This window comes from Colobus angolensis, unplaced genomic scaffold (genome assembly GCF_000951035.1).
Source record: "Colobus angolensis palliatus isolate OR3802 unplaced genomic scaffold, Cang.pa_1.0 Scaffold21, whole genome shotgun sequence".
In the NCBI taxonomy this organism is placed as follows: Eukaryota; Metazoa; Chordata; class Mammalia; order Primates; family Cercopithecidae; genus Colobus; species Colobus angolensis.
In genome coordinates this window covers 8,528,352-8,541,299 of record NW_012115266.1, presented here as the reverse complement: position 1 = coordinate 8,541,299, position 12,948 = coordinate 8,528,352, and the positions used below count along the sequence as shown (strand labels likewise).

At 44.1% G+C, this 12,948-nt stretch overlaps 1 protein-coding gene across 1 annotated transcript in view; it reads right to left on the bottom strand.

Annotated features, from left to right (window-relative positions):
- Positions 1–2,633: 2,633 nt before the first annotated feature.
- The window catches only part of CPSF7 (cleavage and polyadenylation specific factor 7, 59kDa), a 21,783-nt gene continuing 11,468 nt past the window's right edge, over positions 2,634–12,948 (bottom strand). The window contains exons 3-5 of the mRNA XM_011942723.1: positions 12,020–12,188; positions 11,192–11,359; positions 2,634–4,697 (exon numbers count right to left, since the gene is read on the bottom strand). Coding sequence (XP_011798113.1) covers positions 11,197–11,359; positions 12,020–12,188 — 332 coding nt within the window. The 3' untranslated portion in view covers positions 2,634–4,697; positions 11,192–11,196. The remainder of the gene's footprint in view (positions 4,698–11,191; positions 11,360–12,019; positions 12,189–12,948) is intronic.

Sequence of the window (12,948 nt, the reverse complement as noted above, 5' to 3'; positions counted from 1 at the left end):
TTTTTTTGAGACAGAGTTTCGCTCTTGTCGCCCAGGCTGGAGTGCAATGGTGCGATCTCGGCTCACTGCAACCTCCACCTTCCAGGTTCAAGCAATTCTCCTGCCTGAGCCTTCCAAGTAGCTGGGATTACAGGTGCCCACTACCACGCCCAGCTAATTCTTTTATTTTCAGTAGAGACGGGGTTTCACCACATTGACCAGGCTGGTCTCGAACTCCTGACCTCAGGTGATCCACCCGCCTCGGCCTCCCAAAGTGCTGGGATTACGGGTGTGAGCCACTGTGCCCAGCAGTGGCCATGTTTTTTAATACCAAGAAGCCATGAGGAGCCAAGACAGAATCCACTTCAGAAAACCTTGAGGCTCTTCTGCCTGCTTTCAGATGAATCCTAGATTATCTGCTCTTACTCAAAGTAAAATGTAACTTTCAGCATTCTCTGCTGGTTTTTAACTCTTACTATGATCAGGCTCATTCTCATCCTGAGGGGCTCTGCTGTCCAAAGCACTGATACTTTTTCTTGTTTCCTACCCCTTCTGTGCCCTTGCCTCCCAGCTGCCCTTGGGGACTATCCAAAAACCAGAGTAGATAGGTCTAATCAACCATGAAACAATAACAAAACCTTCAATAGGAACTGCCCTGATAATCACAAATCCCACTAATACCAGTTTTCTGCTTCTTTTTCCCTGTTTTGAAGAAGTCACTGGTTATCAAACTGGAAGAGAGCCCATTCTGTATGGCCTATTTAATTTAGAGGTTCACTGGTTAAGCTCACCCCCACAGCAATATAGATAAATGATTGGAAGGCTCAATTGGAAGTTTAAGGGCACCTTATAAAATCCATTAGAATTTAAAGACCTATCTTAGAGATGAACCAAGTCTAACCCCAGACTTTGCAGGCTTAGAGGTGAGAAGTGACGTATTAACAGGTAGAACTAGAACTCTTGCCTTAGGAGTCTGTCTGGATCAAGGAAATTCCATTTCCTCATACTTGAGGATGAGGATGATGGTTGAAAATGAGGCTGTGATTAGGAATAGGAAGTCCTCTTGTTTACTGGGTGGTTATGTGGAGGTTTAGGACATTGTGCTTCCTGTGGGTTGCTTGATAAATGTTCATTTTTTCCTGATGCTTGATGGAACCACCTGTGTAGATGCAGTTAGTCACATGATTAAGACATACAACAGAAATGTCTTATTTCTGGTGCAGTGGAGACAGTGGAGGACAGGAATCAGTGTAGCTAGTCTTTGAGATTTATCATGGCCAGAGGCTGTGCTCACTAGAGTCAAGGGAAGCGCTTTACAGTCCACACAGAACTGGAGGTACCAACATTCTGGGACAGTGGCAAGAACTGCAGGCCCTGGTCATAAACTGTCAGAGGCCGGCTCAGCTACTCACACTCATGGCTAGAACCAGCAAGTGACTGCAGTGGTCTGGCCCAGTTTAGGAAGCATTTAGAACACAGATTCAGATTCTGGCTCCATACCATGGCAGCAGCTTGTAGAGACTACTACTCATCCAGTGCCTGGCAAAGTGTTATTTCATTCATATAATGATCCTATGAGGCAGAAGGAAATTAATCAGATGTTAAGTCATGTGTCCAAGGGCATTCAGCTTAGAAATGGAATTGGGATTTGAACCTAGAGTAACCATAAAGTCCTTCCTTTTCTACACCACCATGGTACCTCCTAGATGAAGCTCAGTTTTGCCTCTAAGCTACCAGTCCTCACAATTTAGTTTGTAAGTCATCTGGGGCATAAAAACCAGACGCTTAGACCTTAACTAGAGATTGCTACAGCATAGGAACAGGTGTCTTAGCAAGCATGACGTACAACTAAGATGTGGGTTACCATGGAACCCAATTTGAAAGTAATAGTTTACACTCTGAGGTATTCCAACTACTTTTTCCTCCTCTTTTAAGTTTCACATCTTGATAGCCCCTCTATGTCTCTTCTCCTAAAGCTTGTTTTTACACTGATCTTGGCATTCCTGATACCAATACACATTATCATCTGGTCTGTGGCTCACTTTTTTATCATTGAACCCTCCTTCACCTGGCTTTTTAAAGCCAAAAGCTTTTCTGGAGCCCAAGATCACCCACACTATATACTTCCTCATATTCAGGTAGTTTATAAAACATTCACATTTGTTATCTGTTTCTTAAAACATTCATGTGCAGAAGGCAGAACAGCTATTATTTTCATTTTGTAGGTGAAAAAGACCAGGGTTACACTGCTCGTCCGTATTTACAGGTGGTGAACTAGGCACTACCAGTCAGGTCTTCTAACTCCTATCAAAAGATTCTTCCCTTCCTGAACTTGACATTGGAATTTAACTGTACAAGGTAGAACATTTGCTCTGAAAATAAGTCTTAGGAATCTTGAAGGGTAAAGGATAATAACTTGGAAGTTTAACCAGCTTAAACGTTTAGATGGCCAAGGAAAAAAGCTAAACCTTAAGGGATGCCTCCAAAGGTTTGCATTAGAGGTCTCTTAGGAGGCTTTCCACAGTCAACTAAAGCCATGTATCACTGCCTGACATGCAATCCTGGCTAAGAACCTGGCATTTCACGGTATTCGTGTGTCTATATCAGCCCATGCCCGTACCCCAGACACCTCAACAAATCTATTCAATGCAGAATCCATAAAACAGCTCACACCCCATTTATTATTTAAAAATATTTTGTTACAAAAGGAAAAAAATACAATGCAGTATAAAAGATTGACAGCGTCATCAAGTTTATTACACAATTTTCAACCTATCAGAAAGACAAACAAATCACCGACAACAGGGGGACGGGACCTTGGCCTTTTTGAGGGATGGGTGTTTTTTTTTCCTTTTGCTATCAGGAAATAAAACTAAAAATTGTGTCATTGAGAGTAAAAACAAAACAAAAATGGGGAGAAAAAAATTCTCCGGGCAAACGGCATTTCTGGTATTCTATATATATTTTTCCTTAAACTGTCACCTTTTCTCTACATTTTAAAAGACACCCGGAGTTGCTCTCAATAAGCACATCACTTAACACTTGGCCAGTTGGGTGGGGTGCCATGTTCTGAAGTGGAGGTGGGTATGGGGTTGGGGGACAGGGGAAAAAAAGCTCCAACCTGTAGCCTCTGTCCCAAGAGAATGTGCCTCTCCAACCCTGCGGGGGACTCCCTCAGTGACTGAGGGCTATATGAGAAACGTGCTGGGAACAGAGGAAGGGTTTAGTCCAATTCAGTCTCTCTCCTCTGACCCAGAAGGGTCTCTAGTGACCTTATGTCTCACATGCCAAGTCTCATCTCACATGCCACATCTCATGTTAGATGTCAGATGCCCTGTAGATGCATGCAGAAGTAGCATCACCCCATGGGTACCGCAGGACCTCGCTGCTGCCTCCTCCTTCAGCAGCAACCACATTACAATTTGGATGTTATGGAAAAGCAATTCCATTTGCCTGTAGAGAAAATGGCCCCCAGAATGCTGGTCCTTAGAACTCTTGAGCTGAGTTCATTCAAGTCGGGCTTTGTTTCTTCTGGCTCCTCATCTGAGGCAGGAAGTATCTCCAGGCAGAGTGAGAGGAGCTATTAAGTCAACAGTCAAAAGGTGAAAAGACACCAAATTTGTGACTTTACCTGCCTACTAGTGCCAGGTTATCCCACAATAAGTAAAAGTATGTACCTGGGGGATGCAAGCCCATGCTTACATCAAACCTGAAAGAAGAAAAGCCTATGAAAGTAGGCCATATCCTGCCCAACTTGCTTCTTTCCCCATTCCTCCTGGTTACTTCACAAGGGTTCTTCATTGCTGAGGTCCCAATGTCCCCATCTCCCAATGGGCAGTACCTTCCTCTAAAACAAGGAAGTAGCCTTCTGGGGAAAGGGCTCCATGTGTTAAATGGAAAAGCCCCAGGGAAAGGGAACAACTAAGAGCTGGTTATTGCAAGAGGTACCCAAGCACTAAGCAGCAGAGGGTGGTAATTGGCTCTGCCAGGCTTCCCAGCAGAAAGCAACCTCATAGGCCTTCTCTGCTTAGGAGGGGCAAGTCCACTGAGAAGGCTGGGCAGCGCAGAGTTGAGAGTTCAGCCCTCTGGGAGGTCAAGGAAATAAACCGTCAATACGTGAGAGGGAAAGCAGGAACAGAAGGAGCTTTGCATAAGGTAATTTCTGTTCTCATGGTCCCTCCTCAAAGGGCTGGGAAGGTAAAGGAGTTAAACAAAGAAGTGGTATGTTAGCAAGGGGTTTGGACCCTCTTGGCCCCATTAAATCTAGTGCTGAGGGCAGGACCCTGGGCATATTTTGGCACACCCAGTCACTCTCCTAGATCCTGCATGGAGGATCTATTTTCTTTGGGAAGGAAGTCTTCCCATCAACCTCACCATTGAACTGCTCCCGGAGAATCAGAAACTCATACGTTTTCTTGGACAAAGCACCATTCTCTATGGAGACCAGGGGCCTGGACATGTTCTGTTCTTCCTGTCTGCCACCCCTCCCAATCACACGAAGTCTTTAGGTTCTTTCCCCTGGCAAACAGGAGCTGTGGGATTGGGAGGGCTGCCAAGCAGTCTTCAATCCTGTGGGGCAGAGGGTATTCCCTGGGTGTCTGGAGGGAGTTAGGGGTTTGGAGGAAAGGGAAGGGGGTGGGGCGGCCTCCGTCCTTTAGTCCTGATCAAGGTGAGGAGATGCAAGTCCATTAAAAAAACATTTGCTTCCAACCAGACTCCTGTAATGAGAACATCAGAAGAGAAGAAAGAAAACACAAGTTAGAGGTTACTTTCTGAATGACAGGGGCTTATATAAAACACACATTTTCTAACGCTGCAACATAAGAAGTAGGGAATGCAGACAGAGAATGCAAGCTTGGGAAAACAAAGCAGCATTGTCTGACACTAGAAGTGGTGAGGAATGGTTGGAGGAGAAGCTACAGTGTGTACAGAGAAAAAAAGCAGTGACATCCACTATAAAGATTAGGTGAAAAAACAGAATGAAATGAGGTCTCTGAAAGTTTGACTGAAAAGGAGACTTTGGCTGCCAAAGTATGGAAACTGTGACACATTTCAAGAAAAGTTACTAAAAGGGAATAAGGTGAGTTTAAATATGGGTTCAGAAATCTATTCTGTGCAAGTCATAGCTTACCTTAAGGGGAAGGGGGAAAAATCTGGAAATGGGAGGTTTAGTGGTAAGGAAACAAGTATGTACACAACCAAATCCATTAATCCCCAAACACCCAAGAGGTTCTAGCAGGCAGGATGCACATACACAGGAAACTCTTAAATCCTTTTTTTTTTCTTTTTAAAGGAGTCCTGGTTAAAAGTGCTTTTATGAGTACGTGTATGCACAAACACAGCCCCAGAGATTTTCCAAGATGTACTAAAACTCAAGAGATTTTTAAGTCTTTCCTCGCATGACAGCCATGGGTGAGGAACCAGGAAACATACTAATACTAAGCAGGAGTCACGTGGCCAGGCCAGAACAGAAAGCAGAGCATGGAAGAAACCTAAATGCAGTTAAGAACTTTTACCCAGCCGGGCGCGGTGGCTCACACCTGTAATCCCAGCACTTTGGGAGGCCGAGACGGGCAGATCACAGGGTCAGGAGATTGAGGCCATCCTGACTAACACGGTGAAACCCATCTCTACTAAAAATACAAAAAATTAGCCGGGCGTGGTGGTGGGCACGTGTAGTCCCAGCTACTGGGGAGGCTGAGGCAGGAGAATGGCATGAACCCAGGAGGCGGAACTTGCAGTGAGCTGAGATCGCACCACTGCACTCCAGCCTGGGTGACAGAGTGAGACTCCATCTCAAAAAAAAAAAGAACTTTTACCCAAAAGTAAGGGTGTATTAAGCCACCTGTCACATGGCCACCCAACAAAGTTCCTAGTACACTCAGCCCCTGTTCCAATGCTGCAATATCCATCTGCAGGTGGTGGTATGGTCAGTCTGAGCATATAAAACATTATTAACAGTCAAAGGGAAAATGAGGAATTAGAATTTCTCCAAATGCCCAAACCGGCAACACAGCCTACACACAAATGTTTACCTTTTATATAACTACTTCTGTCAAGTGGCCTTATAAAACCTAGAGGAGACATCTACGTCCTCCCTGATCCTTCTACACACCGAAATGACACTATTTTCAGTTTGGGTCCTCAGAATCTATATGGCCTAAGCCTTCCTGGCCTGTCTAAACACCTATGCAGGCTGGTATTTGTCCCATTTTCTCTAAGGGAAAACTGAAGCCCTCAGTACACTCAATTTCATACCATTAGGGCTTCTGAATCTTTGAATTAGATCCAAATTGAAGAGAAAGCTCAGTTTTCAATGGATAATGAGTATAGGAAAGAGGTGAGAATGACTATATTTCAAGTAGCATAATGTCCTAAAATAATGAGATAACTGACATAGTTGAGAACTACAAAAAGTTGAAGACACAGGTTGCAGAGGATAACTTGTACACCAAGAGAAGCAAGCCACAGCACTCAATTCTTAAATCTCCATGGCTACATTTTGGTGCCAATGTTGGAATGCAGGCAGAAATCAGAGATTCCCTCACTGGGCCAATTAGCCTTCAGGCCCCAGAACTGGGTCCTATGCTGAGAAAAGATGGACAAAGAAGGCTACTGTTCTATTGCTGCCTCTAAACAAAATGTACCTTTCACTCCCAGGGAACACCTGTCATCATAGAATATAAATACGATTCATTTCTAACTAAAAGGTTGCTATAAATGAGGACCATGTACCATCTTCCCAGCATGAAACTTCCTAAGCCATAACTTGGTCACTACAGATGGAATACAGTCCTTAGGATGAGAATGTAAGAAACTGACATTCTTGGGGTGCCTGATTCAGTGCTTTCAGACTGTATTATTCAGATGAAATAACCACCATATCAAAGGGGTGACCAGGAAAAGTGGGGAAGTAGAAAATGTGCCTCACAGTTAATTTTTCCCATCTTGTCATGGGCCTACACAAGTCAAATGACTGTTTTCTAGGCAATATTGTTACGGCATTTTCAAAGTTACCAAAAGAGAGTTATCTTCATAATGGGAGAAATAGTCTCGTCTTATTTTATTTTTATTACTATTATTTTTTGAGACAGGGTCTTGCTCTATTGCCCAGGCTGGAGTGCAAAGGCACAAACATGGCTCACTGCAGCCTCCATCTCCCGGGCTCAAGCGATCCTCCCGCCTCAGCCCCCCCAAGTAGCTGGGACTACAGGAGCACACCACCATGCCCAGCTAGTCTTGTATTTCTGGTAGAGACGAGTGTTTTGCCATGTTCCCCAGGCCGCTCCCTGAGCTCAAGTGATCTGCCCCTCTCAGCCTCCCAGTGTTGAAGTTACAGGAATAAGCCACTGTGCCTGGCCCCATTTTATAAGTGGAAGAAATAATGCAAAGTGTCAGCTAAAGACTCAGGTTGAGATGTTTAATTCTCAAACTACTGCTGGATCAGTGGATCTCGCTGGTAATTTCCTTGTCCTAGGGCTGTCAGGAGCAAAGCCATCAGGAATGGTGACATGCAGTCATGTTCTAACTGCTAAACTGAATGCAGCCCCAAAGACGACAGTTCATGCTCTGCACAGGTCAGTCATCACCTCCCTGGTCACTCTCATCCCAGTCAGCTCCAAAAGACATACACTGTGGCCTACATGTGCTTTTCAATCCACAAGTAACACCAGCAACTGTGCAGACTCAAACAAGAAAAGGGAGTGAGGACTGGACCAAGACCTACTCCAATGCCTGCCCTCATGCCCACCTGAGACTGAGTTAGGCCAAAGCTGTTTGTGGTCTACTACATTAGTGTCTGCTTTTCCAGAGGATACGTGGGCATCTCCCCAAACTCAACCTGCTGCAAAATCTAGAAAGAAGTACCTAGAACCCACAGCCTAACTGTTGATTCTACATGGGTTATCCTGGATTTCAATGATGTTAAGCACTCTAGGATTTTGTGGAATAAATGAGTGGCTAACAACAGAGAACAGAGACAAAAAATATTAGTAATTTTTCATCTTCCCACTTATTTGCCTCTTTTGGCAATTAAAGACAAAACAATTCCTGGCTATAAATGTTTTTAAGCTAATGGCCAAAGAACAAGATAGAGGGCAGTAGCCAACCTAAAAGGAGTATTTTGGTTTTTAGAAGGTCGTCACTAGGCACAATACTGCAAATTTTCCAACTATTTACATTCCAGCTATTGCTCATGGACAATAGGGGCTCACAGGTGGTGTGAGTTTCTTTCTCCTTCTTCATCCAGACATCACCATCCCAAAGAAACCAAACAGAACTACTATTCTTTCCCCTCACCTTCCTACCTTCCTTTTCAATTACCATTACTTTAGATCAAGCAGGCAAAAGATCAAGGACATCTTTTTCTTTTTTTTTTTTTTTTCTCTTTCACCCACGCTGGAGTGCAGTGGTGCGATCTCGGTTCACTGCAACCTCCACCTCCCGGGTTCACGCCATTCTCCTGCCTCAGCCTCCCGAGTAGCTGGGACTACACGCGCCCGCCACCACGCCCGGCTAATTTTTCGTATTTTTAGTAGAGACGGGGTTTCACCGTGTTAGCCAGGATGGTCTCGATCTCCTGACCTCGTGATCCGCCCACCTTGGCCTCCCAAAGTGCTGGGATTACAGGCGTGAGCCACTGCGCCCAGCCAAGGACATCTTCTTAATGTACTTGATGTGAGACAGAAAAATGGGAAGTCCTAGAGACTTATAAATCTGCAACCACAAAATTGAGAAAGGACCCTGAAGTTACCTGGGTCACGCAGTAGCCTCCAGGAACTACAGATAGACCCCTAGCCAGTCTGGCCTATTTTAAAGATTTCCATAGAAGCAGAGTCAACACCTGCTCCTATATGCTTATATATTAGAAACAATCTTTCCAGAAGCTTTCCTTCAATTGGGATTGCTAAACTGGTAGGATGCAACCTAAAGTTGTAGCATCCCCTCTGACTCCCTACCAAGATGGAGCCTGTCTAAGAATGAAAGCAACAGAGAAAAGCAGAGCTGAGAGATGCAGATAAAGTCTGGATGACACAGCCAGAGCTCCTGGATCCAACTAATCTTAACTGAACTTCTCCATTACTTAACAGTTTTTCTCTCCAAACTTCCTGCTTTCATTTTGCTTCAAAAGAAAATTATAACCAGTCGCAGTGGCTTCATACCCAGAATTCCACAGCACATTGGGAGGCTGAGGCAGGAGGATCACTTGAGGCCAGGAGTTCAAGACCAGCCTGGGCAACAAAGCGAGACTCTACAAAAAATTTAAAAATTAACCCTCAGAAGGCTGAGGCAGGAGGATCACCTGAGCCCAGGAGGTTGATGTTACAGAGCCACGATAGTGCTTCACAGAAGAGCACTCCAGCCTGGGTGACAGAGCAAGACTCTGTGTCTATTTAAAAAAACAAAACAAAAAACAGCCGGGCGCGGTGGCTCACGCCTGTAATCCCAGCACTTTGGGAGGCCAAGTCGGGTGGATCACGAAGTCAGGAGTTCAAGACCAGTCTGGCCAAGATGGTGAAACCCCCGTCTCTACTAAAAATACAAAAATCAGCCGGGGGTGGTGGTGGGCGCTTGTAATCCCAGCTACTTGGGAGGAGGCCAAGGTAGAGAACTGCTTGAAACCAGGAGGCAGAGGTTGCAGTGAGCCGAGATTGCGCCACTGCACTCCAGCATGGGCAAAAGAGTGAGACGCTGTCTCAAAAACAAAACAAAACAAAACAAAACAAAAAACACAACAAAATAAACAACCTTGTCACTAAGTCTTTTCCAAAAGCAAAAAACCCTTCCGTTGAGGTTAATTATCCACCACAAAGCCCCTAAACCTATTAAAAGATAATTTTTCAGATCAGCTTTCTCCTCTCTGACTAAAGCATATTAATTTTCAAAATCTTTTAAATAAACTAAGTTTTTTTTTTTTTTTTTTTTAAGAGATGGGGTATCAGCCGGGTGTGGTGGCTCACACCTGTAATCCCAGCACTTTGGGAGGTCAAGGTGGGCTGATCACGAAGTCAGGAGATCAAGGCCAACCTGGCCAATATGGTGAAGCCCCGCCTCTACTAAAAATAGAAAAATCAGCAGGCGTGGTGAGGCATACCTGTAGCCCCAGCTGCTGGGGAGGCTGAGGCAGAATGGCTTGAACCTGGGGAGCGGAGCTTGCAGTGAGCCGAGATCAGGCCACTGCACTCCAACCTGGGCAGCAAAGTGAGGCTCCGTCTCAAAAAAAAAAAAAAGAGATAGGGTCTCACTATGTTGCTCAGGCTGGTCTCAAACTCCTGCTTAAGTGATCCTCTAGCCTCTGCCTCCCAAATTACTGAAGTGCTGGGATTACAGGCATGAGGCACCCGCCTGCCCCTCCTCCCCACCTTTTTTGAGACACGGTCTCACTGTTTGCTTAGTCTGGAGTGCAGTGGTGCAATCACAGATCACTGCAGCCTCGACCTCCTGGGCTTGAGCAACCCTCCCACCTCCACCTCCTAAGTAGCTGGGACCACGAAATGTGTACCACCACACTTGGCTAATTTTTGTATTTTTTGTAGAGACAGGGTCTCCCTATGTTGCCCAGGCTGGTCTCGAACTCCTGGGCTCAAACAATCCTCTTGTCTTGGCCTCCTAAAGTGCTGGGATCATAGGTGTGAGCCACTGTACTGAGCCTAATTCTTAAAATCATTAATGTTGCACCTTGAAAACTAAGTAGGCAATGGTGTTACTATTCTTAGTCAATTTTCCTAATTTTTTAAATTGAAAGTTCATAATAATAATAATAACGATAGCTATTAATTATTGAGAACTATGTGATAGGTACCATGAGTGCTAAATGGTCTGCATGGACTCTCACACTAAAACTTAGCAAGTCATTGGGACAGTTGCTTTTATTATCTTCATTTACAAATGAAGAAACTGTGGAACAGAAAGTAATATAGCCAATTATTAGTGGAGGAACTGGGATTCAAATTGGTGCCTGAATGCAGACACCATGCTCTCACTCAGATACCAGGTAGTTAAGAAACAAGCAGAAATCTCAGAAAGAGCTGAATCTCAGAGAAAGATTCCCCATAAATGTGCAGAAAATCTGCCCTGCAATTCCAGTTATGTAAATCAGAAGTTCCCCCTACCCTTGCTGCATTTACTTTTGCTTTAAAGAGAGAGAACTCTTCACTATAAATCTTTTTTTAATAAAAGATCCCCCAGCAGCCAGGAATGGGGCTTCTCCCACCTTTCTCAGTGGTGCCGGTCCCGTTCTCTATCCCGGTGTCTCTCGTGCTCCCGGTTCCTTTCTTGGAAATAATCATCATGCCGATCTTCATTATGAAGCAGATCCCGGTGCCTCCTGCTGCTCTCCCGGGACCGGCTAGGTGACCTTTCCCGGGACCGATGTCTTTTCCTAATTAGAAAGATCCTTCAGCCTCACTCAGAAGGCCTACCACATTCTTTCCAAGAATGTGGTGTTCTGGTGTCTTCTGATATTTGCCTAAACTACTCCTCTATTACTCTATCATAGGCCTACTGTCTGAGGATTTTGCCTCTTTGAGGACTAGTCTTTTGAGAGGATGATTAACAGGTAAATTTATCTGTTGAGAACATAATTTATCAGGTGCAGTGCTAATAATTTTGTATGGATTATCTGACCTAATCTTTACAGCAGGTCTATAAGATAAATACCATCATTGTCCATTTTAAAAAATGAGAAAAATGAGGCTTGGAAAGTTAACTAACTTCCATATGCAAGAAGGTCATGCAGATAGTTAGCAGCAGAACTGGGATTCCAATCCAAGCTTGTAGCACTCCAAAGCCCATGTTCTTAACAATACCTGTCTATATTTTTTCCTACATGAGCCCATGCCTCACCTACCAGATTCCAGATGTTACAACACTTATTAATGAAAGTATCTGATTAGTTTCTTCCCCATAAAGACATGAAGGCTAAGGTCCAGACTTTCAGTCAGGTCTTTCCCAGATTCCTTGGGCTCCATTTGTCCATACTCCCTATCCTTGGAAGAGTGCTGCTTGGGGCTGGTAGGTGAGGACATAATCACCAACTCACCTGGAAGAACTCCCACTGGCACCCACGCTGTAGGACTTGGCTTCGATGCCATGAAGACAGTCCTTAAGAGAGGAGATGAGGACACGGCAACGCTCATCATTGGCAACCCGGGACTGTTTGATAACCGCAATGGCTGTGAGCAGCGTCTCAATAGCGTCACTATAATCCCCTGAAAAAGGATGAATGAGAAAGGCCAAGGGTGAGGAAAGATGGTAAGCTAACTGGACCAAAAGGAGAACTCAGGAGGACACAAACCAAGAGTAGCTAGCTGTCCTAAACAACCACGGTAAAAGAGACGAGGCAGATGTTGCAAGTGTAAAACTGGATGACACCTATATTCCAGCAGTTTAGAATCTGACAGATGTTGTCAGATGAACAAACTGACACATTGCTGTCCAGGGGCTATTTGACATCTATTAAAATAAACAATGTGCATATTTTTTGAGCCAACAATTCTACTAAAAATTTTCTACTTCTGTTCACAAGTGTGTATGTTTAACAGTGTTTTAGTGTTGTTTGTTATATTATCTTCAATAGGGTCTGGCTATATAAAGGAACACTGGTTCTAGAGTATTACACAGTTGTTAAAAAGCAGGACGTAAACCTGTATGTAAACAAAGTAATCCATGTAAAGCCATTAGCACAGTGCCAGGCACATAGTAAGGATCAGTAAATTTTATATGTTGATATAACAGGTGTCCAGAATATACTAACTGAAACAAGCAAATTTCAAAACCATATCCCATTTTTGTAAAAACAATAAAAATTATACATAAATTGTCATATGCACAAAAAAAATTCTGGAGGAATATATACTAAACTATAAAAGGTGGTCTTATTGGTCGTCCTTGTATAGAGCACTATTTTGTTTTTGAAACGGGTCTTGTTTTATCATCCAGGCTGAAGTGTAGTGGTATGATCACAGCTCA